General features: G+C 45.2%; 1 protein-coding gene across 2 annotated transcripts; it reads right to left on the reverse strand.

The window, feature by feature from the left end:
* Positions 1-420: 420 nt before the first annotated feature.
* LOC117732600 (homeodomain-interacting protein kinase 3-like) lies at positions 421-25,441 on the reverse strand. 2 transcript variants are annotated; one of them, XM_034535643.1, is made up of 18 exons: positions 25,332-25,441; positions 20,942-21,945; positions 20,540-20,731; positions 20,211-20,392; positions 14,437-14,560; positions 12,641-12,760; positions 12,131-12,217; positions 11,607-11,791; positions 11,294-11,459; positions 10,817-10,931; positions 10,540-10,631; positions 10,261-10,409; positions 9,858-9,998; positions 9,433-9,777; positions 8,418-8,579; positions 8,038-8,315; positions 5,377-5,525; positions 421-4,850 (listed from the first exon to the last, which is right to left on the reverse strand). In XM_034535643.1, exons 1-18 carry the CDS (start codon positions 25,354-25,356, stop codon positions 4,302-4,304), a joined length of 4,065 nt encoding a protein of 1,354 aa, XP_034391534.1. In that variant the 5' UTR covers positions 25,357-25,441; the 3' UTR covers positions 421-4,301. The 2 variants fall into 2 exon arrangements, with proteins under 2 accessions (XP_034391534.1, XP_034391533.1); XM_034535642.1 differs by having other exon boundaries at positions 10,261-10,412.
* Positions 25,442-26,237: the final 796 nt, after the last annotated feature.

Below are 26,237 nucleotides of genomic sequence, written 5' to 3' on the forward strand. Positions count from 1 at the left end.
AGTGTCTTGAACGTGCATTCTCTCTACTGACCAACAGGGGGCGACTGGTTGAAAAAAAGAAGTCAGATTGTATAGAAGTCTATGAGAAGATGACTTCTCGATTTATTCTCTCAGTGAACATTGTAAACACGAGTTTATGGTTTCAAGTCTTCTTCAATACAGCATGATGTTCATTTAGTATAATATGGTCCATTTGAGTCACATAGATCATAAAGCAGGGTATGCTTTAGGGCCGCATACCAAATATGGTAACTTCCCATTTTCAGTTGCAAATAAAACAAGATGGCGACGGCAAAATCGCCAAACTCGAAGCTTGAAAACGAGTACGTCCACTTCTGAGCATCAAACGTTTCAGACCAACACTTGTAGAAGTGTTTAATACCTGGACACGACATGTATTCCAATAAAGACAACACTGACTGAAGCAAAAGATCTTTTTTTTTTTAATTCAAAGTGAATCTTGACATAGTACACCATCAATTCATAATTTGACACTCACCAAAAAGAGTCACCAAGAAGGAACCCGCTTTTTGTGACAAGGTACATAAGGCTTGGTCACATTGAAACTCACTGAGAACTAGAAGGGGGGGGGGACTACCGCAAACTGGTAAGACACACATTATCACATCCAAACAATAATCATTTCCCCAGTCCTCATATTGTTGTATATTGCACAGTGCAGTTTGCTACATGTCAAACTAGTGTAGCATTTAAGAATAAAAATAATTAAAATCAACAAAATTAAAATCATAACGCCACACAGATCTACGCATACTTAGAACAGTAACAGTTTTTCAATTTAACAATCGTGTCTACATATTTGTGTATAAATACAATAACTGTCAACCAGATGATTAGATCGGTGTGGTACAAAAATCAACCTAAAACGGGTCTTAGGAGTCAACATTTTGCACAAGTCATTCCTCAACCCAGATCCCAGATCAGATGTCCAGACCCACGCCTGTTCAATGGGTAGTTTTGTCACACGAGGACCCAGGAGACACAGGCCTTCTTGGTTTTTTGTTTAAAAAAATTAATTAAAAAAAATTCAGAAATAGTTCCTTGTTTATCCCCTTAAAATATGTTTTAGAAGTACTTTTTAAAGAGTCCTAAGGCCTGAGTTGTTATTTAAGGCTGCTTGGCTCCATGTGCTGGTTAAGATTTTAGATCCGGGACCCTCTAGTGACTTGGCCGGGGGGGTTATTCGATCATAAAGTGATTGTGGAAGGGGGGGGGGGGCATCTCATCACAGGTACTGAGCTGACAGACTTGAGCCATCTCGGGGAATCAACGAGAGGCTGCACACCACATGGTTAAAACAACAACATTTTGAGGAAAGAAAAACACAAAAAAAAGAAACATTTTCCTTGAAGGGATATATTACTGTGCCACACAAAACACAGGCGCGCGCACACACACAGTTATAATTCTAGGCGGTTCTGCAAGCTGAACGGTGCACCCTCTCGTCCAAACAGTAGCCTATTCAGAGACCCTCCATTGCTTTAGCGATACAGCAAAACCATTATAATGCAAAACATTTAAGAAGCGCCGTGACAAAAAACTATTAGCATTTCTCCAGAAGCTTTTCTTGTTTTGTTATTTTACAAGATCATTTTTTCGCATGGTTCTTGACATTTTCTTGTTATGACTTAACAGATTATTCGTCAAATTACACTGTAGCGCTTTATCTTGCATTATCCCAAAACAAGTTTTTTTTAAAAACATGTTTTTTGTCAGACATCCGAGCAAACGTTGTTGTTTTTTGTTTGTTTGTTACGGTGGCGGCCGTAGAGCAAAACTTTAGACCTAAACTTTTAAGTGTGATTGACGGATAAAGCCTTTTGAAAGAACACCTGAATGGAACACACAATGATATCTACTTATGGTAATGGCTGCATACAGGAGACTGTCAACATGATGATGACGAGAGACAAACAGCAGCCATCAGTAGCCATCACAAATACAACAAAGTAACTCATTTGCAAACAAAAAACTGGATGTGTCGAGTTCCACAACAACATTCATGTGTGAGGATAAAGCTTTGCATTTGTGAATATTGAGGCCTGATGTTTGTTTGTTTTTCAGTGAGCGCAAGATAACATTCCCTGACTTGTACTTTCTTAGGATTCTGTTAAAAAAAACAAAAACTTGTTTCCAGACCCATTCTTAAGTCTAACAAACAAACAACTTTGGGGTTTTTCGTGATGTGAAAAATAGGAGCTGATCCCCTCCGGAGGACCTCGATCGCGACGAGTGGACGTAATCTGCCGGCCACTCGTTTGAAGAAAGGCACGAGTTGTACAGTACGAAGAGTTGCAATACAGTTGGGAGAAAAGCGATAACAGGCCGGCGACGACACGCCGGCCACAGAATCTAACGGCCTACATTTGAAATACTGACACTAAACGCACCCGCATGGAAACACACAATGCAACTAAAAGCAACGGAATAAAAAAAACTCATAACTTCCATAGTACAGCAGTTTACACTTCAAAAACACAGCCAATATACAGAGGCACTAGCATATAGGAATAGCATTCAATATACTATGTAAGAAAAAAACAAAAACACACACACACACACACACACACACACACACACACACACACACACACACACACACACACACACACACACACACACACACACACACTTCTATTGTATCCGGAACTACAATACAGAGAGAAAATGCAGGCTAGAATGAGTTACTCCTCTAAATTCACAGCTACGAAGTGGCAGATAATCAGTACATAGCAGCTTATTATCTATACATTTCAAATACAATTTGCCCCAAAAAAACAGCTCAGAAAAAACAACAACCTCTCAAATTTTTTTTCTTTGTTTTTTTTTTCTCCTTTTAAATAGAGATTTCACAATATATATATTCCAATGTCGATAACTGCAAAAGTACGCTGGAGATCAAAGGAGAAATAGTCTCGACCGAGCTTCAGAAATGATTAACGAACAGTCTTTGGTGCTGATTTGAAAAAAAAAAAAATACCAGCTGAGGAGACGGTAAAGACGCAGCTCTACTACACACTGGAAAACAAAAACGCAAACAAAACCACAAGGCTATGCATCCACCCTGAAGGAATGTATCAAAACAGACTTCAATACATGGACAAAAAGGTTCGTTTCCACAGATATTTGAAACAATTACACCGATAACACCTCGAAACACTCAAAAGGCCAGCGATGATACTGTAAGTTGATAGGTTATCTTAAACACTGAGAAGCATTTAAAACTGAAAACACAACAACAACAAAAAACACACAAAAAAAACGATCGCGTTTACGTCAACGAAAAACTAAAATGCATCGACGCAAGTCTAGCCTAAATGCCAAAAGATATGTTAAAATACACGGCAACCCAGAGGCCAATCTAGATTGTATTGCAGTTACAGTAAACAGTGACAATACTGTTATGAATTAAGTACTATAGTGAATAGAAATCGATCATCAAAATATCAAATCACTCTTTATGTACATAAAAAGTTCATTCAGTCAAAGCCCTAAATGTGCCGCCGCTAGCTAAAGTAAATCCATTCTCTGATTTAGGAAGCAAACTGAAATCCAACATTTGCCAATATTAATACATGACCGCAAGCGTTAGTTATCCAATGAGCGTCCAGAGTCTAAGTGCTGCAAGCTCCTTTTTATTAAGTTCTGTTTATGTACAATCTATAAGCTCCTGAAGTAACGTCAGAGACTCTGGTTTTTAAGGCACTAGGACGACGGCTGCAGCGAGGCGATGGCAGCGCTCCATCCTGGTTAATACGCTCTACGATGGCTTCAACACACAGATCACCGGCTAGCACATGCTACAAGGCAACAAAGATATAGGGGTAGGGGGGCGGGGGCAACAACCAACGATTTCACCGCCCTCTAATTAGTTTAGAATCTCTGAGCGTTACCCAGTGAGGACGCTCGTCCTCTACGTCGTCCTCTCTCTCGTGACGCTTCCTCAAAAAAAAATATATATATATTTCCGCCGTCTTAAATCAATCGCTGTTTTCTTCGTGCACGATTTTTTTTGCAGGAAGTCTCTCAGTTGCACTGGCAATCTGAATTAATTTGTCCTCGACAACACCATGAAACATCAACTCACATTTTCTTCTTCTTCTCCTTTTTCAATCCCCTTAGATATATCTCTCCTCGTCGTCGTCCTCCTCGTCCTCCTCCTCGTCAAAAGTGTCCGTTTTGTACTCTGCTGCCGGCTCTGCCTGCCCAGGTCGCAGCTCCGGTCCATTTCCCGTGGCCCTTCCTCACCAGAAGGCACTGCTGCGGCCCCGTCCTGCTCCTCAGATATAGGAGAACTGCGGGTGGTGGCTGAGCTTGGTGGGGCTCAGGGGGAAGCCTGTGTAGGCGGCCGGGGAGGCCATGTAAGGGTGAGGGGGCGGGAAGGGAGGCTTGAACTGGTGGGGGTGGTGGCCGTAGCCGGGCTGGTGGTGCGGATGGACGGTCGGGGAGGGGAGGAGCCTGTGCGGGAGGGGAGCCGGGTGGCCCGGGTGGTGGTGGTGGTGGTGGTGGGGGTGGGCACTGATGCCCAGGGTCACCTGGTGCACTATGGCGCCTCCCTGGGGATGGGAGAGGCCGTAGCTGTGCTGCAGGAGAGTTGGGGGAGGCGGGCGGGAGGGGAGGATGGGGTGGGGGTGGTGAGCGGCGAGCGGGGCCCCGGGGGGGTACTGCAGCAGGGCGTGCGGGACGGCCGAGGTGTGCGTGGGGCTGCTGTGCGGCAGGTGGGTGAAGGCGTGCGTGTGGACCGTGGGGGGGATGTAGGCGTGCGGCCGCAGAGACCCATAGTTGCCGTTCCACTCTTTGCCACTGTGGTTCGAACCGTACAGCTGCACCTGAAAAGAAAGAAAGAAAGAAAGAAAGAAAGAAAGAAAGAGAGAGAGAGCGATGGGGGGTGGGGGGGCTCAGTGACCATCCGATAACAACAGGGTTCTACGCAGTCTTGTTGTTTGACAGTTCTTTTTGGAGGAAAACTTTAAATTTGCTTTCTTGCCGAGAGTCAGATGAGAAGTGGGCGAACACGCTCTAGCCGTTAAGTATGACGCGTGAGCAGGCGACCAGCTCAAGCTCGCTAGTGAACACTCAGGTGTACAAAAAAACACCACATGGAGGTTTTATGGAGTTTACAGAAACTTCCTGGAGTTTTCCTGTAAAAACTGATCCTGGTTCTCAGCCTATGTTGGGCTTTAGAGGCGGTGGTGGTATCAATCTTCTCATTTAACTCTCGGCAGGAAAGCGGATTTAAGTTCCTGCTGCGTGACGCAATAATACAAATGTACCTCGCTGCTCTAACCCCAAATAAATAAATAAATAAGCAATTGAATTGAATTCAAGAACTGAATATATAAGAACTGAACCGACCTGTCCAAAGCCCAGAGGATGCTGCTGCTGCCCTGTAACTTGCTGCCGGGCTAGAAGGGGGGCGGAAGGGAGGAGGGGGAAGGAGGAGGGAGTGCTCTGTTGTCCTACGAGGCTGCAGCGCCCTTTGGACCGGGACCAGGACTCTGAGACTGGGACAGAGAGAGAAGGCATAATAATTGAGTCAAGCAGACTCCACAAGGCCTGAAGACAACCAAAAAACAAACTACAAAGACTTCAAACCACAAACAAGAGTGCATGCCAGGAAGAGATGGGATACGGTCGTTCCATAAAGAGTATGAAGGGGGGCTCAGAAAAACGGCACCTGAGGAGCAAAGCTGCTCCTCGGACTCTGATCTGCATCAGTTTAAGATTCACTCCACCATTCAAAACAACATTTTTTTAATCAACATCTGAGGAGAACAAAAAAGGTGAAGCTGATCTCAGATCAGTGCCCGCGGACAACTTTTGCTGCACAGCAAGAACCAGTTAAGAAAGCGTAGGCTCCGACTCAACACCACGTCGTATGCATCCACCTTTCCCTCCGAAGCAGACTCAGAAAATATGTTTTCTGGAGTAAACGTCTTCTGTTAAACTCTTCTTCCGTTGTTTGTCAGGTGTGGAGGGATTTGTTTTTAGATACTTCAAACTCCAGTTAAGATATTGGTTTGAATGGTTGAGTCACTGAAGGGGTTAACAGGTAATTGCTCAACGAGCCGGTTCACTGAAGCTCACATTAAATGTTGCCAGCTTATGCACACAGATAAGAGAGAAAAAAAGACATCTGTGCATGGGTCTAAGCCAGTGGTTCTCAAACTGTGGGGCCGAGGTATTACAGGTGGGGCGCGGGGGGCAGTGCGGAGAACTTCACATATTACAAAAGTACGTGTAAATGTTAACGCTGCGGTTACAGGTTTACAGGCGTTAACAGGTTACGCTTGCGCATGCGCGATCGCGACGTCCAGGCCCCTATGCGACTCCCGTGTAGCTTAGTAGTGTGCTAAATGAAGAGCTCGTTGGGCTTCTGGACAGTTACCTGACAGAACACGGGCTGAAATGGGAGAGTTGTGGGTTCCTGCACAGACGGTGGTCAGACCACGGCAGGGAAAAAGAAGGCAGATAAAGAGGGTCTCTTTAAATGTGCACTGTGTCATACACAGAGAGGGGCTAGATGTGCGTGAACTACACAAGGTTTTGACCGATGCTATCAGCGTGGTCATTTTCATAAAAACACCCCCGAAAACACGACTGTTTTCTGCACTCTGGAGAGACGGGAGCGGAGCTTTCAGCTGCTTCACAGCGAAGCTCGGTGGCTCTCACGAGGAAAAGGGTAGTCGCGAGTCTTTGAGCTCAGAGACATTAAACATCCGTCTTATACATGACCTCATACAGGACAGTACAATACAATTGAACATATATTATTTATAACATTACACATGCATATACTTTGTGGAGTCAAATTTATTAATTTAATTATAATTATTAATTTGCCCGCAAGTTTGCTGATGAATAATTTCTAATGAAATTAGCCTATCAGTGACATATAAGGAAAGCTGAATGAATTAAATCTTCAAGGCAGAGAGCAGCACCTTCCTCAGGAAGCTGGAGATGTGAGTCAGGCGATCAGGGGAATATTGATTCCTTTAAGAATGTGTTGAGTGAATTTGAACTAATACTGATACAACTTGATGGCTCACGCATATCTGCATTAAGTTTGTTTTGCACGTTATTGTTTTGAAAAGATATTTAGTTAAATATTTGAACTTGTTTTGTTTAGTTTTTCACAGGTTGCATTTCATTTTCATTTTATCCCAGCCCTATGTCAGCTGGAATAGGCTCCAGCGCCCCCGCGACCCTAATGAGGATAAGCGGTATTGAAAATGGCTGGATGGATGCATTTATTTTATTTATTGTCATTATCTTGAAAATATATTCAGTGCCAAACATGTTAATTGCAGCCACAATAAGCTATTTGCACAACTTTATAGCAATCTGGTTTAATTAAAAGTGATAGCAATTTTCTTTATTCTATTAATTTTGAAAAAGCACAGATGGAGGAGGAGTCACAAAAAGTTGTCATTTCAATAAAAATTCAGTATGGACCATTTAGTTACAATTTTGTTGGGGCGGTGGGGCACGAACATTTTTCTTCCTCCGAAGTGGGGCGCGACAGAAAAAGTTTGAGAACCACTGCACTAAAAAGGTGAGGAGTGAACACACCAGCTATTTGAACATTTGCTCTTTATTCCTTGGAAACTTTCCTGGAAGAAAACCACTAATTTGATGGAGGGAAAGCCATAAAAACGAAACAAAAAAAGGACTCTCTGGGCAATGTTAGCATTGCCTGCTATGGATGCATCTTTGAGGTGTTGGTACAACGTGGCCAGTTCCATTGGTTTCTCTTGATCACCTGTTAAAGCCTCTATGAGCCACTAGGGGGCGGTAAGTCCCTACTGCTTCCACATGACCTGCAAAAGCAGACACTGCCAAAGTGCAGGTGACAGACCGAATGACAAGGTGGCGAGAAGGACACATTTATGGGAGGGGACGGGGACTTGATAATGACAATATTTTCATGAGAGCATCAATTAAAAAAATAAAATAAAAATGGAGATTTATGCACTAACAGAAATATTTGTTTCCCGTTGTTCTATTCAGACTGACCTGCCCTCTGAACACGCTCCTCTGTCCCGTGGCCGTTGTTGTTCTGCACTCTCATCGGCGGAACCACCATCGTCCTGACGCCGCGGGGGCTCCGGCCCTGCACCGCAGGGGAAGGCAGCGGCGCCACCACGGCGGCCAGGGGCGGGCGGTTGTTGCAGTTGCGGTTGCGGTCGAGGTAACGATAGGGGCTGTTGGTGGGCGGGGAGGTCGACGCATCGGACGCCGGGGAGCCTTCCACTGTGTCGTGGCCACTCTCGTGCCCGTCGTCCTCCGACATGCTGGACACATGGGGGGATAACATGAAGATGACCGGAGGATAAGATTGTTATTATTTTTTTTACATTTCTTCCTCAGTTAAAACACCTCCACGGACGACTGACCTGTTGGGCCTCTTGCACGGTGAGAGGGAGGGGCTGGACTGAAGCGAGTTGGAGGCGAAAGAGCTGGTGCTGAGGCTGCTGTCGGGGCTGCTGAGGGAACACACTCGCTCCATGGACACACTGGTGTTTCGGCACGCCTCGCACGCACACTCCGCTTTACACCTACGGAGATCAAAAGTCACGTCAGCATTTCTGAGCAGAACGCATTTAGTCACATTAAACTTAAGGTTTGGATTTATAATCTGTGGAGGGTGCAATGGGAACGTGAGGTTGGAGTCACGGATCAGCACGGAAGAAAAGAAAGGGAGCAAATGTAACTTTTCGAGATCTCCCATGTTATTTTGCAGCCGATACCGATTACGGATGATCCATATTTTCAGATACAGATCCCTTTCTTGTTTGGTCAGTGTAAACCATCAACAATTCTAAATGTTATCCTTTTACTTTGTTATAGTCACCTCTAGTGTGTTTTTCTCTCAAAGATCATATTTTTATTGATAAAGAAAGTTAAACGGCTCATAATTCCATCTCTTATATCGTTCTATGTCCCCTTCAAACAACTGAATCCAACTTTCTCTACAGAACTACATTTTACGAGATTACATTTGAACAAATCATGATCACGTAATAATTTACCTCTGCCCAAAACTTGTTTTAACTGAACAGAGCTTGAAATCATCACAATGGAACTAAACCTGAAATCGGTGCTGCTGCTAATGTCACAAGCTCGCCTGTCAATTTAAAATAATTTGTAGTTCACAACGTAACATCAGGCATCTGCGAATGGGAGCAGAAAGGCCGATGTCCTGATCGCATATTGTTCACTGAATATCAGCTGATAACGATGGTCAGTAAAACTTTATTGTACACTTTAATGTTGAAATTTAGCAATCCGTATGGATCACAGAACCAAAATGGTCCGTTACACCACTAATAATTCCAATAATCTGCCTATAATCCACAGAGGCTCATTTGGCTACTGACAATTTATCAACCCAACATTTTTACTACTTACCCACTCAGATGGCACCTGTGAGGGTCTTCGTCCTCTTCGTCGGTCAGTTCGCTGCGGATGCTGATTACACTGGCAGCGGGGCTCGGCGTGTCCCCCATCAGGACCGCCACCTCTCGCTGTTGCCGACTGGACAGGTCCAGCTGGCTGTTGGCGTTTGGCACCGCCTCTTTCAAGCAGCTCACTTCCTCCACTGCGTGGTTTCCCTCTGCGTCTGGGTTTTGAACTGCCGGTTGCCCGGTCCCCACCGGCGGCACCTCCCTCTGAGGCTGCTCTCTGAGCGCCACCGCCTGCCCAACGTCGGCCATCTTGGCCGGCATGTGGACGTTACTGGGGTGGGACAGGTTCCTTTTAACAGAGGAGTTAACATATTACATATCAATAAAACGGCAGAGCAGTTTAACTACATGTGAGGAGCAGAACCTCACCTGTTGTGAACATGTCGGTTCCTTTTGTTGGCCGGCTGGGGCCACACGACATGAGCTATGCCGATGTTGATTGGCTGATGGGCAGAGAGGGCCTGCATTTGATTGGCCAGGAGAGGCTGTTGCATGACCGAGGTGTAGTGGCTGTTGGGGGGGGGGGAGACACAATTTCCTGTTAATATATCTCACAAGAAAACACAAAGAAAAGCAGATCAAGAGAAACTTAACGCAGCAAAAACATGTGACAGGAATGGATTACATGCTATTCTGTGATGAAAGCAGAACAATTCATGAGAAGAATTCTAAAAAGTGACCACACACACACACACACGACATGTAACAAGTCGTTGCCATGTAACGGGGAATTTCCGTTCAGATACTCAAAACTGAGGTTTAAGTGACTGACCCCCAGTCGCTGATTCTCTGGGCGGCTGCAGCGTCGTTGGTAAGGGAGGACGGGGGTGGTGGAGGTGGGTGAGAAGGAGGAGGACCCACCGGAGTCATCTGTTGCCAGGCTGCTGGGACGAGGAGCTGCTGCCCTCGGCTGGACCAAGCCTGCTACAGAGACAGAGCGGAAAAATACAATCATCTGTCACTAGGCCTGATTGGGGCGGGGTCAGCGGTTGCCTCGGATACAATGGACACACGCATGTATTGAGAATCCATATTTGGGTCTGCGTCTCACCTGAGCAATGACACCAGGTCTCACTGGTAAGGGCTGTATGGGAGCCTGAGTTACCATGGGAACAGAATACCCTGCTTGTTGGTTAAGGTTGCCTTTCAAAAAAAAAAAAAAAAAAAGGAGGGGAAAAAGGCATCAAATAAAGAATCATGGAGCTCAAAAAGGCTAAATGTAATTATTTTAGAAAAGGTTGAGTAATGTTTTTTTAATCCCTTTCATGACGATGTAAACATTGTTTAAGTATTATGTAATCATTGCAAGCAGTTTGCAGTCTGCATACCTTGCATGGCAGGAGGACAAAGAAGAAGGGCAGGTGGGAAGGAGTCAGTGCACCCAAACTGACCGTTCCCAGTTGTCAGAGTTATCCCAGGATGCAACACTGACTGGTTTATAGCCTGTAATGGAAAAGAGGAGGAAGAATAGTCATATTTAGAGGAAATTAAGCAGAGGTGCAGACGTGGAAAGAATATCAGCGATAACTCGTCTGACAGCGCCCCAAGTGATGGAAACACGCAGTCCAGTATTCAGAGTTGATGTTTCGTAGCACCTTCTCCCCTGAAGAGGGCAACGTGAACAGTGCACAGAAACATCACAAAACACACCAGAAACGTAATACTGAAGCAAAATGGCATTTAAAAAGAACTGACTGTTGTGTCTGTGCATCAAGATCTTTGTCAGGCTGGTATAAATAATTACTGGGGGTTAAGCGGAACGTATCCTGGTAGCAAATGGCAAACACACGGCTTCAGTGTCTCACCTGTGTGTGAACTGGCATGTTGCTGTAGCCCAGAGGGAGGCCAGAGGAGGGGGCGGGGGCTACAAGGGGCCTTGAGAAGTGAACGGTGTTCTCATTCAGAGCGTCAAACACTGCGTTGGCGGGTCGAATGTGGCACATGTCCATGATGTGGAAAGCTGACTGCACGCTGGAGAGAATAAAGAGTAGTGAGGTGAGGGGGAACAGCATTTTATTTCTTTTGATATACGACTGGAATTCAAACAAGGAGAAGAAACAAAGAGCGTGCACTCCGGCACATTAGTTGTTTTTTCAGCTCCAGTAGTGGCGACCTTACTGGTTACTGTGCGGGTAGTCCAGCAGATGGGTCATGGCGAGGAAGGGGTGACTGAGGACGCTGGCGGGGACGGTCCGGTGCTCGGCGTCGATCAGCAGCATGCTCTTCAGCAGGGACACAAACTCCCTCCGGTCGGCCTTCTCCGCTTGCATGTCGCTGCCGTCGGGGCTCAGCACCACGTTCACCTGGTGGACGGAGGAGGGCGAGGCGCACAGGAGAGATGAGGCTTGGAATTCGCACCAGTTGTCGTAACGCTGTAGCGTGCTTGTTGGTTTAGCTTATTTGTGTCATTTATTTATTATTGCCAATATGCCAGCGTTTGACCAACGTAACTGGGATTCATAATATAAAGTTAGATTCATGGTCAACTTTGGATTGTTATCATTTTCTAAATAAATGTTTGTTTTCCGCATAGTACCGAAACAAGGAACGTACTGCACCGTGAATATTGTGTCACACACACAAACGATTTATTTGGCATGGTTGGAGTTCGCTCCAAGTAATATTGATGTGGTTGGACTCACGTGTGCGATGTCATCCAGACAGGTGAAGACGTACTTTCTGGCCTCTTTGGATTTCAGGCCCGTCTCTTTCTCGTGCTCTTCGGTTGTCTGGGGGAGAACAAACGATACGCAGGGGTTTTATTTAAAAAAAAAGAGTTGTTGTTTGTTTCTGTGTGTCGAAAGCTACCACTGGATTTGACATGTTTACATGACAGGGAATGAAAGGTCAAAGTCCACACACGCGCACATGGTTTGGTGTTTGCTGGGAAGCACACGGGCGGATGAACGTTAGGTTTGCGTTCATTGAAAATGTATTGAGAATGTGCTCAGCAGCTAGTCCAAACAGTTTTTCTTGAGCTTGTTCCTCGAGGCATGCTGGATTTTGATCTCGTTTTGAAAAGCTTATGCATCAGTTTTCCTTTCGCTTGCATTTAAAATCGACGTGCATCAATCCGTTTACCCCATCGCCACCATGGGAATCAGCTGATAATGTGTGCTTATTAACATGCGCATCTCGAGTGTGTGGATTACTTTTAGTCTCCAGCAGGCGTAGGGAGAGTTGGACTCTTTGGAGAAGAAACGAGAGGTCTTGGTCCCCTTGTTGAGCAGCTGCTCGGCCGGCACGCCCTGAGTCTGAGAGATGTACCGGATCTGCGCAAAGAGAGAACAGAAAAAGTCAAAGTGGGAGCGTGGAGAAGACAACATCTCCATAATGCGTACTTCAATACACATATGAGAAATATATTTGCCCAGCTAGGGCAGTTGACCTGCAGAGTGACTGGAGGGTTTCAGACATGGCTCAGATGTTAAACTACATGACCCGTAGTGGTAAATGGACCTGTAGAGCGCTTTTCTAGTCTTCCGACCACTCAAAGCGTTTTCACACTACATGACATCATCCACCCATTCACACACTGATGGGAGGGGCTAAGGTGCCACCTGTCCATCAGGAGTAACCAACATTCACACACACAAAATCACACACACTGTAGGAACAGCAACGGAAACAATTTTGGGGTCAAGTGCCTACATTTTCCTACCGATATGTTTATACGGTTTTGTGTTTCAGTTACAGAAAGATTTACTACTCTTAAAGAAAAAAAGGTGTGGTTTCCAGCAACATTTGGTTTGCAAGTTATAACATTTACATATAGTTAATTTCGCAGAAGTTATGGACAGGAGATATGTGCTGACATTTCCCAAGAATTCACTCTGGCCTGCCCCGTCTTGATTACCCCTCTTGAAATTCAGGCACATGAAAACAAGCCTTTTGGCTAATTCAAATGCATATTTGTTTGACGATTGATCAAAGTAAATTGTCCCTTTTCAACAAAAAAAAAGATACTCCAGAAATTCCATGACCTTTGGAAATCCTCCAGTGGTGCGTTTCACAGGCTGTATGCGCGTGTGCACGTGTCTACAACCCAGAACAAACACACGACTGGCCGGAACCTGCTGATGGTGCACTGAACACTCACCGCAGTGTGCGTGCGTATCGTGCGTGCGTGCACATGTCTACCATCGGGCTTATGCTTATAAATACATTTTGCTGTGTAGAGTGGAACTGCAGTGAGCCTTGGCATAGCACGGCATACTTTTGGGGGGCTCGATATGCACACGCCAGAGAGTGTGTGTGTTCTGGCATGGCCCGGTGGTTCAACAGAGCTGTCGGTGCTCAGCGAAGCTCTGTAAGCCCCTATCTTTGATTGAAGATTGTCCAAACAGCTAGCGGCTGCTGGAGGCACAACACAAACCAAAAGACAACAACTCTGAAAACAGAACAAGCAGTCAGTTTATTCAAAAATGTTAATGACGTTTGGTACTGGCGTGTACTATCGAAATGCAGCCAATTTCAATTTTGTTTGGTTTACACGGGGTAATCCTGTACGGGTCTGTGAATGCGGCGCGGGCCTTTTCCCATGCTCCCTTTGCTTTGCCGTTTTTTTAAAGTCCCAGTTGTGTTGCTCGGACCTCATGACCCTGTGGGAAGATCGCCGCACACTGCCAAGAACAATTTCCTGATTCGCTTGGATCAGATTAGCATTAGGTGGATTTCACGCTGCATATGTTGGACTTCACACGTACAGCGAGATCACGGAGCAACAACAAATACAGGTTTAACTACATAATGAACTCACTGTGGAGTTTTGGATAGTGGCAAAGCGGAGGCCGAAGAATTTGATACGTTAAATATGTATTCTGTAATCTCTGAAAAACAATATTTTGTTCTCTTTACTTGTTCTTGCTTGGCCTTAGGGAGGGGTGATTTTTGATCTCTACTTGGTGTGTGTGTGTGTGTGTTAGTTCTTGAGCGTGAAGAATGTTACCTGGTCGTACTCCAGCGCTCCAGGGTAGAGGGGCCAGCCCAAGAAGAGCTCGGCTATCACACAGCCCAGTGACCACATGTCTATGGCCTCGCAAAATGGCAGGCCCAAAATAATCTCTGGAGCCCTGTAGAGAGGAAAGAGAGGCACAATAGGTTATTTTTGGGAGAGTTGGTCTGGTGTTTGGTACCGTTTATATTTAAAAAGGGGGAAATACATTTGAACTGAAATAAGACTAAAAAAAGATGCGTCAGTTGTGAAAATAAATCCAAACTTTTCAATTTTGTTATTTATTTAGAACCATTTACACCACACACCCAATTGATTTAACGAGAGGCTAAACAGAAAATGCAAGTAGATAGCGTAAACCCTATAAAATCAATGGTCAATGGTGACTCAACAGTAAAAGAGGACATGAAACATGGATGTTTTGGCAGTGGCCATATTGATTAGAAAAACCACCATGCCAGAATGATATGAGGGGAACTTAGTGCTGGCCATGATAAGCAGAGTCAACAAAAACTAAACATGGTTAGGATTTCAGTTTACATGTTAAGCACCATGCTGACAAAAAGGGAGGTTTTATGTGGCATTCATGGAACGGATTAAAAACGTTAACCCCCATCCTTAGAGTTAAAAGAGTGTCTTGGTCTTACAGATGCTGCTTTCTGCGGGTCAAGGTATCACCGTTGCCTCATTTTGAATTTCAAATGTTCACTAATCTCATCTTCCGGTAGGTTTTACATTTTACAAAACCCCATTCCACCTCTTAAATCACATTTAATCTTCAGGAAATAGAGTTCAGTTCATCTTAAAAAAAACAGCACAAAGCAAAGCACACAACAGCCGGTGCTAGAAATTACACTTTCATTAACGGTTTAGTTGGGTGTCACAAATTGACCATTACGCCCGTATGACGAGCTGCAACAAAGCACTAAAACCTTCCACCGAGAGAACTTTGCCACTTGCACAACTCAAATGGGACCGGTAATCTTTGCAGCCGTGGTGTGGGGCGGCAGATGAAAACAATGAGCCATTAGGCCTGAACACAGCCGCCGAGCAACAGTGCTGCAAATAGTAACCACTGCTGTGACGACAGCGGGGACTGTTGCCAAGCAACGGACGCAAGACCATAATGTAACAGTATTACAGAGGGATAAATGGGGCCATTGCTCAATGTTCTATGTGTGTGTGTGTGTGTGTGTGTGTGTGTCTGTGCGTGCGTTTCTGTGTGTGCAAATGCACAATTGTAGATGTCAGGCCCATCATGTTTACCAGCACAGCCCATGCCCTCCTTGGCCTGGGGGAGGAAATTACACTTTGCCATTTTCTATTGCTCCTCAAGAGAAAGAAGCCCAAATCATGAAATTATGTCTCAAACGCTCACAGAAAAACGCCCGCAAAATGGGGCGTAAGAAACGGGTTCTGGTGCTCACATTTTTAAGTAGGTTTTAAGTGCTAGGAGAGATCGAGGCGGCTCTGCCCCAGAGACAATGACCACAATAGAAAACTGTGTTTGGACACAAAGAGGACACTTACGCAAAAAGGACAAAGGGCGGTTCGAATACAATTTAAAAAAAAAACTAAAACACACACGATAAAAGCTACATAATGTAAAAATAAATACATTTAAAGAGCATAGAAGAAAATAGACTAACACTGGACTAACTGGTGTTGCTTAACGTTTGAGATGAAAGCAGAAACAAGATGGGCCGCGACATTGTCGAAAAACCTTTTTGTTCCTTCTTTTTGCAGCCATGAAAAATATTAGTTAACTATATTATGAGTATTTCTTTGCGTATAAACTCAAGGAGGAGCGCAGCAGTTAAGACAAGAACTAACACTGCAGGCTGTATGGCAACACACCCCTGCTGCGTGCAGAGAACCGAGATAACTGACCGTGTGCACCTCGGGCGCGTGTACACATCAGAGTGTGTTTGACGTGGTGAGGGTGGTTGGGTGGGGTGGGGTGGGGGGAGGGGGGCTAGCTACGGGACGTGTGAACACAATGCTTCCGTCGCCTGTGAAAGAAAGTTGGTCACAAGTGTTAAAACGCATCCCTCTGCATTGCCGAGGCGTGGGACGGTGGGTCGAGTTACGCAACGGCAAACGCGCATGTGCCGCACAAACTGAAGCGTAATGATCAGCTGAGAGACTACTACTAGAATATCGTGCACAAGAGGCACGTTTGTACATATGCTGTAATTAAATTGTTGATGAGAAAGGAGAAATTAAAAATAAAAGATCCTTAAAGCACTACATACGAGCAGCAGGTGCGGGGACCTCCGTCATACGTGGCTTCCCTATTGATCATTGGGACAAACAGTGATCCACAAACACAGCTACATGTCTTCTCACTGTTTTACGTCCCAAAACCACAAAAAAATAAAAAATAAGAAAGTCCCCAATTGTGTCAACTGCTCTTTTTCTAGCCTTGTATTGTCATTTAATTTTTTTACTGTTAAGTGAAACTAACATTCAGAATAGCTCCATGCATGTGTGGCGATAAGGCCAGAGGCTACATGTCAAGGCACCTGGATTGAGGCGACCGCCATCATTCCTTCCACCCGATATGCTCAGCTGAATTATTCACGCACCCGGAGCTCCGTTTTCATTGTGGGAGCCTGTTTTTCTTTTTAAATACGTCACCGGCCCCTGCAGGAGAGCACAGTCACCTCACCGGGCCCTGCTGTGTCACGCTGCCATGGCAACGACACATCAGAGCATGACAAGCATCAGAGGCAGCTTCTGCCAGAGACTTCCATCTACAGCGTTGTGCTCTCAAAACAAAATCAAACGCGTATCCATTACAAAGCATTATCCCGATGACTAAGCAAGGTCGCACCGGTTTGCTGTCAGGGGGGAAAAGGCACCAAGGGTCCACTACGGCATAAAGCCTCAATTTCTGTTTGCATTGCTGTGGACTAACAAGGTACATTAGAGAACAATAAAAAAGTAGATAAAGAAAATTAAACACTGGTTCATTAAAAAATGAAAACCATAAGCCATTTTAAATACGCGAGTCCACTACTTGTTAAAAATTCCATTTAACTGACATTATTTATTTATTTGGCAAATTAATTGTTATACCCTAATGATTTGAACACCTTAAATCTGCTCATGTACATGCTGCTCATTCTGGTAAACAAACCTTTACGAGCATCAGAAACAATGTTGTCTGGCGATGATCTGACCATTAGAACAAGTCCAGTAGCAGTTTGTGATGGAGTCATGGATACAAACATGTATTTATTCTGCCCTTAATAAGTGTTAAGATCACCATTGTACGGCCCTGGAGGGGTTGTTGGTTTTTCGCACTTAAAAAAAAAAAGAAAAGAAAAAAGCTGACTCTTTGCATCAAACCCACATTGCTGGCGAATATTACCTATGGCTCTGGAAAATCCAGGGAAAACCCCAGCAAAAAAATAAAAACAACCACACTCCTACCCTCTGCGGTGAGGCCTGCATTTCTTTACAGCTTCACCGTGGTAACAATACAGTAGAGCCATTATGCAACATGAGCGCTGGAGACGGCGAGACACTGTGTCCTGCAAACCACTCTCCTGATAACCCGCTGTACAAACAAAATGACACACTCGGTGCTCTGGGAGTCAAATTACATAATCGTATGGGTATGGGGGGGGCGTGGTGACATCTTCCTGTGAATACAGACGTTTAACGAACCAGGATCGAGCAACGCACGGTGCACAAAGTAAACTACGACTGCGCAGACAGACCGCTATCGTCATGGCGAAACCGACACACACACGCACAAACAAACACGCCTTGGGAAGCAAAAATAGAGGAACGGAAGCGCTCCGTCTCCCATTATAAGCCAAGCGGTTACTGTGTCTGCGCTCTTTGAATAAACTTTAAACCCAACAGCCCTTTATTATAAAATATGGCGCCTTGCAAAGCAAAAAATAGATTGGGACTGTTGGTGGCCACAGAAAAACACAGCCAGCTGTTAAGACCACACAAGCTTTATTGAAGTTAACACCAACTTTCTTTCCTTTTTTAAAGTCCCATCCGAGTTCAGTTATTGTGATGGATGTTAGGGTACATTGTGTAACCTACATGAAGTATCCAGCCCTGGAAGTTGTTGACACTAGCACACATACGAGCACACTCAGACACACACACACACAGGAATGTCTGAATAGTTTTTTTTTTCTCCTTCCCTTGGATCTAAATGTGAGTTTTCACATTCTTCCCAGACCGTGCGTGTCCTGAGCGACCTCCCTATAACACAGTGCCAGCCTATTTTAACTCCACTGTGGGCTCAGCCTTGCCGATGCTGCACAAAGACAAAAGCATGCTCCTACTCGCACTTAACCGGGTCAACTGTGGCGCCTTAATGTTATATAACAACTATAGCCCCACTCTCCTCGTTTCGTCTCATCTCTGTGAGGGGGGCAGAATGTGGCTCTCTTTTAAAGAAAAGAAAAAATGAAAAAGGGATGGCATTTTCGTTTTACAGTTGGTCCAAAATTATTTGCTTTGGGACGGGAAGCCCCCACTCTCGTTGTCCTCTTTACAGGGCATATAAAAAGGGCATTATAAAAGAAGGGCGGGAGGAGTGTAATGATGGGTGTGTGCAGCGCTTCAGCTGCAGAAACACATCTCAGAAATACAAGTATTTGTCATGAATTGCACAACGTCATGCTTGATGGAACTTGCTGATGAGCGGAGGAGTCTCGTCCAGTGGTTGGTAAAATAGGAAGTACTTTGGCTAGGAAACGAGCACAGACGTCATTTAACGTGTCACCTGCCACTAACTTCTACAAGCGGTTGAGTCCACAAGGAGCCAACAATTTAGGCAATTTCAAAACGTGAGGACAGGTTTTTAGACGTTCAACAAATGTTCCAGTTTGTACAATCACTCTTTTTTTAGTTTACAGCTTAGTAACTAAATTAAGTTCTTGCGTGTCTCGAACGTTCACGATCCCGTTGCATTAGCCCGTTCTCCCTCTCAGGCTCTGCCCACCAGACATGCCAACCATTTCATGACGCCACTCCTCGTGTAAACATCTCAGTTCCTCTGCACGTTATGTAAGAGCAGCAGAGTTTGGGGCGTGACGCACTGAGCGCCGATCTGACACACATGCACGCACAGGTCCAAAAGTGAGCATGTGCGGGGAAAGGGCAAACGGAAAGGACAAAAAGTGAGAGGCAGATGCAGAAAGAAGGGTGGGCTTTGCATGTCGTGGAGCTCCCAGTGAGAGTGTGAGGAGCCTCAACACATAAAGCCGGGGCAAGACTTTACTAAGCCATGTGGGAAACACACAGAGACACGCACACATAAACAACCATTACTTTGGAACTACGTCAGCTAACGGTGTCTGGATCGCACTATGATAAATGGCATGACATATCTAATCCTCCTAAAAATATTCCAGCCTGCATGTTTCAAATAAATAAATAAAATGTTGTTCCATTTCAAACTTACTCAGTTCCTTTTGAGGTGTGCAACTTTGTCTTTCTTGTGCCATTTTTTGGTTTCTCTCACACCAAAATGGGATAGATAACTCAACTACGCTATTCCTCATAAATACCGCATCCGTGTTGTGAAAATATCACCATCTGTAGTACTTTCTATTCTGTAAAAAAGGGAGTCCAATGAATTCACTCAATCACAAATTAGTGGGTTTTAAAAATGGCTTTGATTAGTACCAAGAAAAGCACCCTTCCTGGGCTTTCAAGGTTTGTGAGAATGGAGAATAACCCAAAACAAAGTCTGTTCAATGAATTCTTGAAGTGAATGTGGAAGTTCTCACCTGTAGTATCTGGACTGCAGGTAAGTGGAGCACACGGCCTTGGAGACGTGGCTGGCTGAGCCAAAGTCGATGACCTTGACTCTGTACGGCTGCCTGGAGGGGTCCACCAGCATAATGTTCTCCGGCTTCAGGTCAGCGTGGATCAAACCCATACACTTGAGCTTCTTTAAGGCTGTCGCCACCTGCAAAGAGTTAATGAATAAAAGATGTTGTTATGAGTGAGTTTGGCACTCTCTAACTCAAGAAAACAGTCTTCCATGAGCTAATTTACATGTGTGGGTGAAAGGCACTCTTTACTGCGCATGTCCTGGGACACACTTTGACTTTACCTGCTGCAGAACGGGCCTGATGATTTTGAGCGGCAGCGGACTGAACTTGTTCTGCTTCAGAAAGTCGTAGAGATTTTGCTCCAGCATCTCAAACACCAAGCAGGTGTGGCTGCGGTGCTGAAAGCACTCCAGGGCGCGCACCACATTGTGCTCGTCAGCATTTTCGCTGCTCAAGCGGGCCAGGATCTCCACCTGGGCGGGTTCAAAAAGAAGAGCAGAAATAGTACAGGTTCAGTTCAGCCCATCACAGCCAAAATGCTAATCAAAAAGGAAAAACAGTTCATTGCCATCTTGACAGCTCAAAAGCAGTCTCTGTTGTGATCAAAAATGGCATGAGAAGCAGCGCTTCTCAAACAATGAGAAGGACACATTTGCCGCCACAACAAAAACACACATTCTCACCTCAATCTGTCCCTGACGTGCATAGGATGGGTGGTTCTTCAGTATCTTGACAGCCACCACCTCACTGGTTCCCCTCTTCCAGCACTTCACCACCTGACCAAAGGTGCCACGGCCCAGGAACTCCAAGACCTCATAGCTGTTCTTCAGGGAGCACAAGACCTCATGCTGAACTAACTGATAGTCGCCGTCCCCTGAGCCGGTTCTGGTCACCGTGGCTCCCGCCACAGCCTCGGTGCTGCCGTTAGACCTGGTCTTGGTCCCTTCTGCACCGATTCCCATGCCGGTCACTGCCTCAACTCTGCCGTGTTGAGTAGACAGTGTCCCTACACCCCCTACTCTGACACTGTCTGCATTGTTCCCGGTGCTCGTTTGCAACATGGCCACAGGGGGAGGAAGTGACGGTAGAGCAGATACCTCCTCCACTATCTGCATGGTTCCTGCGCAGCTGTTGTCCCGGGGATGCTCTCCACCTTCGCCTGCCTTCTGTTCACATCTCTGGGGGGCACCTGTGTCTAGAAGACTGACGTATCCCCTTCTCACTTGCGCTCCTCTGTTTCTGCCCTCCTCCTCTGCTCTAATGCAGGGCCTCCTCAGTAGCCCGCAGTCCAAACCTCCTCCTGGCGGAGTTCTGCCGCTGTCTCTACGAAGCCTCACTTCCTGTGGGCCTCCGCACTGGATCCCAGAGGGACCGTCTCCTCGTATCTCCCAGCTCTCCTCTCTCTGTAATCCCGCGGCCTGCGGTGTACACTCCTGTAGTCCCCCGGGCAGACTTCCTGGATCACCACAGCCTGAGGATAAGATCACGTTGTTCGGGTAGGCGATACCGTAGTTGACGCCGATCACATAAGTCTTGGGCGTGGGTCGGTGGTGAAAGGCTCTGCTGGTGTTGTGACCGCGGCAAGCGTAGTCTTTGTTTCTGCTGGTACTACTGCTGCTGGTTCCTAAGGCACTTGTTTGAGCTGAGTGCAGGTGTGATGGGTAGACCAAGACTTGTGAGGCCATACCTAAATAACGGGGAGAAATAAAGCACAGGCCACATGTATCTTTTAGTCAAGAGTGAAGCAGAGTTGAAACAAGTAGGTTTAATGCTGTGCTCACACCAAACATGAAGCGAATTTTTACGTTTCATTACTCGCAGAAGTTTGACCGCGGAATCACGTGCCAGAGAGGAGCGGGGGCTCCCTCCGTGTAGACACCGTTTCATCAATCATGGCAGACATAACTACCAGTGCTGCTTTGTAAAATGTAGTACTAGATATCCAGGGAAACGAATGCTTTCACCAGTAGTATTCATTGTATCTAGCAAGCCACATGTCCACATGGTTTACTACAGCTGTATGAACCCAAAACAATCGAATTCACTATGATTAAATTACAATAAACTGATTTTTTGTTAAAGTATACTTTATACGGTCCATCCATAAGACGACAAGCAAACAACGTTTAACATGCATGTTTTCTTGGTGCTTGGATTGATCGGTGCTATGCTTTGCTAACATTGTAGCTGATATAACACTCAAGGTAACATCATACAGGCGTAAATACGGCAGCGTTATCGTTTGTACCATAGACTGTCTGTGGTTTATACACATACATTTGGGCATAGTTTCGTCTGGTCTCTGGGTGCCCACCTATGGCGAAAATATATTTTCCCTCCATATCTGATTCAACAACGACACAACGTCAGTGATGACGGGAGGAGAATCTCAACACAGCTGGGCTTTCTCAACACAAAATCACCCCGATTTCTCGCTCAAGTTAAAATATTTAAACTACACTTTGTGTTTGGTGTGAACCCAGCATAATACCTTTATTAGGATTCATTTACACGATTAATTAACATGTCGACTTGAAAAATGACTCGCTGGACAAAGATTTCGTGGACAAAGAAGTGAACAGCTTCCTTATCACCATACTTCTGAGTAAAATTGCGGTCTATATAAATGGTATTAAAAAAGTTGCCAAAGCGAATACACATCGAAGCCATCCGTGTCCTCCGTACTTAAAAGAGGAACTGTAATAGGAGATGGGGGAAGCCTGTTGCATCTCTGGCCTGTCCCCGCACGCCACACTGGAGGGTCAGTTTCACACAAAGTAGACCTGCAAAGAAAGCAGTGACCCCAGGGGGAGGGAGTGAGAGGCACAACATAGCCTGGCGGGTTTTAACTGAGTGACATTTTACACCTATGAACTCAAATGACTGATTCCACTGATTGGTATCCAACTGGGTTGCTACTGAAATATAACTTAAAGCACATCAAGCAACATTTCTGATCTGATTCGAAGGCCCTAAATCTGAGTAAATCAAATGATGGAGTAAATTAAAACTGTGTGAGATCTCGAAGATCAGTGACGATGTTATTTATATATGGTGTATAAAGCAAAGCGGAGTTTTATCCATAATAAATTTCAACCATATCTTGACATCTACTTTTGAAAGGGACCCACATCCCGATCTCGAAACAACCCGCATGAATACGATAATACAGTCTAATAGTTTTCTGCAATCAACAAATGAGAGAAAAAGATGCATCCTTTCTTTAGCCCTCAGTGAGGAACTAGTAGCGTTTCTCACCCTCTCTGGTAGAGAGACAAAAACAGGCACTGCGACCAAATTGTAGCGACCAGACAACTCTGATCTCAACCACGTGCATTTTCTTTCAATAGCCAACATACTGACACACACGTTACTTTCATTTAGCCAATTAAACCAAATAGAGTATGTCATCTACATGGTGTCTCACATGTCAGAGTATTTCAAACTTTTGTGAACGCAAACACTACTTTCAAACAATGTCAAATTTAAAATCCCCCTTCAAATTTCTTCATGGGAACACTCTTCTAGTTGCAGCAAGTCATGACACCATGATAAAAGGCAGAAACAGGCAGAGGCCAAGCCTGTCAGCCACACTTCCTGATTATTTCCAAACAGAGACGGCTTGTTCCCGACTGGGCTCGTGCGCATACTCTGGTGATTCCAGTTTTTACGGCTATGCGCACGTGTTGCACAAACGCACTTATGAAGCTGGTTCTCTTAAGCACAGCATCTTGTCCTACAAAATAAAAAAGGCCTGCTGGGAGACATGGGCCCTCCTAACTAACGAGGCCGTCAAACACAGGCTCAGACAGGCTGCGGGGTGTGCCTCGACGTCAACATGACAATGCAGCACACTAGGTTACTCATGACTTCAAAGGGCTGGTGAGTTCTACCAGATATGCTGGAAGTATATTAGAAAGTACTCTCAATGAAACACACCGACTTCACCATAGTTAGAACGATATCACCAGTAGCCTTCTCAAAAGTGCCAAACTGAACTACTATTACACTAACTGGTTACCATATATGCGAGTTTACCTGTAACTTGGAGGTTGTAATCAAAATTCCTGCAAACAACAAAACTGCCCAGAGACACGGCAATGACGTTGCCATTGGAGATCACTGTACGCGTGGTAGAAAACCCCTTTCTTCGCTCACCGACCGATCAAAAGCTTGCCGATGCAACTGACCATTTCACAAGCAATAAAGCAGCAGAACCACCACAATCCGACTCGCTCAGCGTAAACACTTCACCCCTGTGTAGTGTATGCTTGACAAGGTGCCGTGCCCATCAGTCATTGAGGGATAGGCTGCTGGCATGGACACAGCTGCCCTCTCAACGCCAACCTCGGTAGCCCGATATCCCAGTGCAACGAGATCCAAGCCTGAAATGGAGAGCCATGACAGAAGCCTACGTGCTATATATATATATATATATATATATATATATATATATATATATATATATATATATATATATATATATATATATGCGCGTGTGTGTTGGTGGTATGTTTCAGTTGTAAAAGAGGGCCAGCTGTAAACGCAATTTGTTACTTATCAATCTCAAGGAGACAGTTGACATATGGGAAGGGGCGGTGTGCGCATGTGTGTGTTTGGGGGAAGGGCAACACTAGCCTAGACACCTGTTGAAACTTATGTTGTTAGTGACAGGCACCTCAATAATGGTATTAACGAACTCAAATATAGATTTAATAAGCAAACTAGCCAATGTATACTTTCTGTAAGGCCAGTATTGTAGTATTTGTTGGAGAAAAATTATTTGCGTCACTTTAAAACATTGTAATGTCCGTATTCTTTCACACAATACGTAGCTTAAGTTATTCAATGTCAAAACGCAAACAAGTGCATGCTCTTTGAAACGACTACCCGTCGTCAGAGCAAACTAATTAACTTTCCCTGCTAACACTTGAACTGAAGTTGGCTAGCTCGCCAGTTAGCAAACCCGCTAGCGACGGGCGAAGTAGTTCCGACGTCAAAACGACGAACCAACTTCACCGCGACACCGAACACGTATGTGACCACCGGTCCTGGTCGGATAAGGCAACGTACCTTCAGTAAGACCTGTAAATTGCATCACCCACAGCGTAGAGGAACAGGCTAAAGACGAGGACCCGCACCACAGTCAAAACCTGCGACGACGCTGCTGCTGCCGCCGCCGCCGCTGCTGCCATCTTGTTGTAACGACGAGGTGAGAGCGAGCGACTTTACGCACATTTGAAGCTTCAAAATAACGCAAATAACGAGCCGTTACGAACGCCCGCCGTTGCCCATGGTGTCGACAGCCGTCTCGGGATTCGCCCTGCGTCGCTCTCGTCTCGGTTCAGCACCGGGAATCCGTGTTTCCAAACTTTTGCATGTTAATGCGCCCCGTCTGCCCCCCTCCGACGGAAGTAGCCGCTAGCTGTTGCAGAGAGAGAGAGAGAGAGAGAGAGAGAGAGAGAGAGAGAAATCCTGAGAAAAGATAATATAAGACAGAACTTTAATTTTTCCCGAAGGAAAAAACAGAAGAAGGAAAAAAAACAATAAATATATAGATATAGAAACAATAGAGTAATAAATAAGTGATTACAAAGTAATACTGACACCAATGCAAAATAGCATAGCAACGATATGTATGACTATCCCTATATGTATCACAGCAACATAATCCAAAATCAGCTTTATTGTCAATTTCTCGACATGTACCAAACAGAGTTCAGAAAACGTTTCTCTCTAGTCCAACATATAAAGTGAATACCAAATAATAAAGTGCAGGTAAATAAATATAAACATATATTAGGAAAAACTATCATTCCGTATTTAGCAGCACTCGGACATCGGGAGTCTTAAAGGAGAGGATGGAGAGAGTTCAGCTTCGTAACAGCCTGCTGGACGAAGCTGTTTGAGAGTCTGGTGGTGCGAGGAGGCTCCGGTATCTTCTCCCAGACAGCAGGAGGCTGAAGAGACTGTTGAAAA

This window comes from Cyclopterus lumpus, chromosome 6 (genome assembly GCF_009769545.1).
Source record: "Cyclopterus lumpus isolate fCycLum1 chromosome 6, fCycLum1.pri, whole genome shotgun sequence".
NCBI lineage: Eukaryota > Metazoa > Chordata > Actinopteri > Perciformes > Cyclopteridae > Cyclopterus > Cyclopterus lumpus.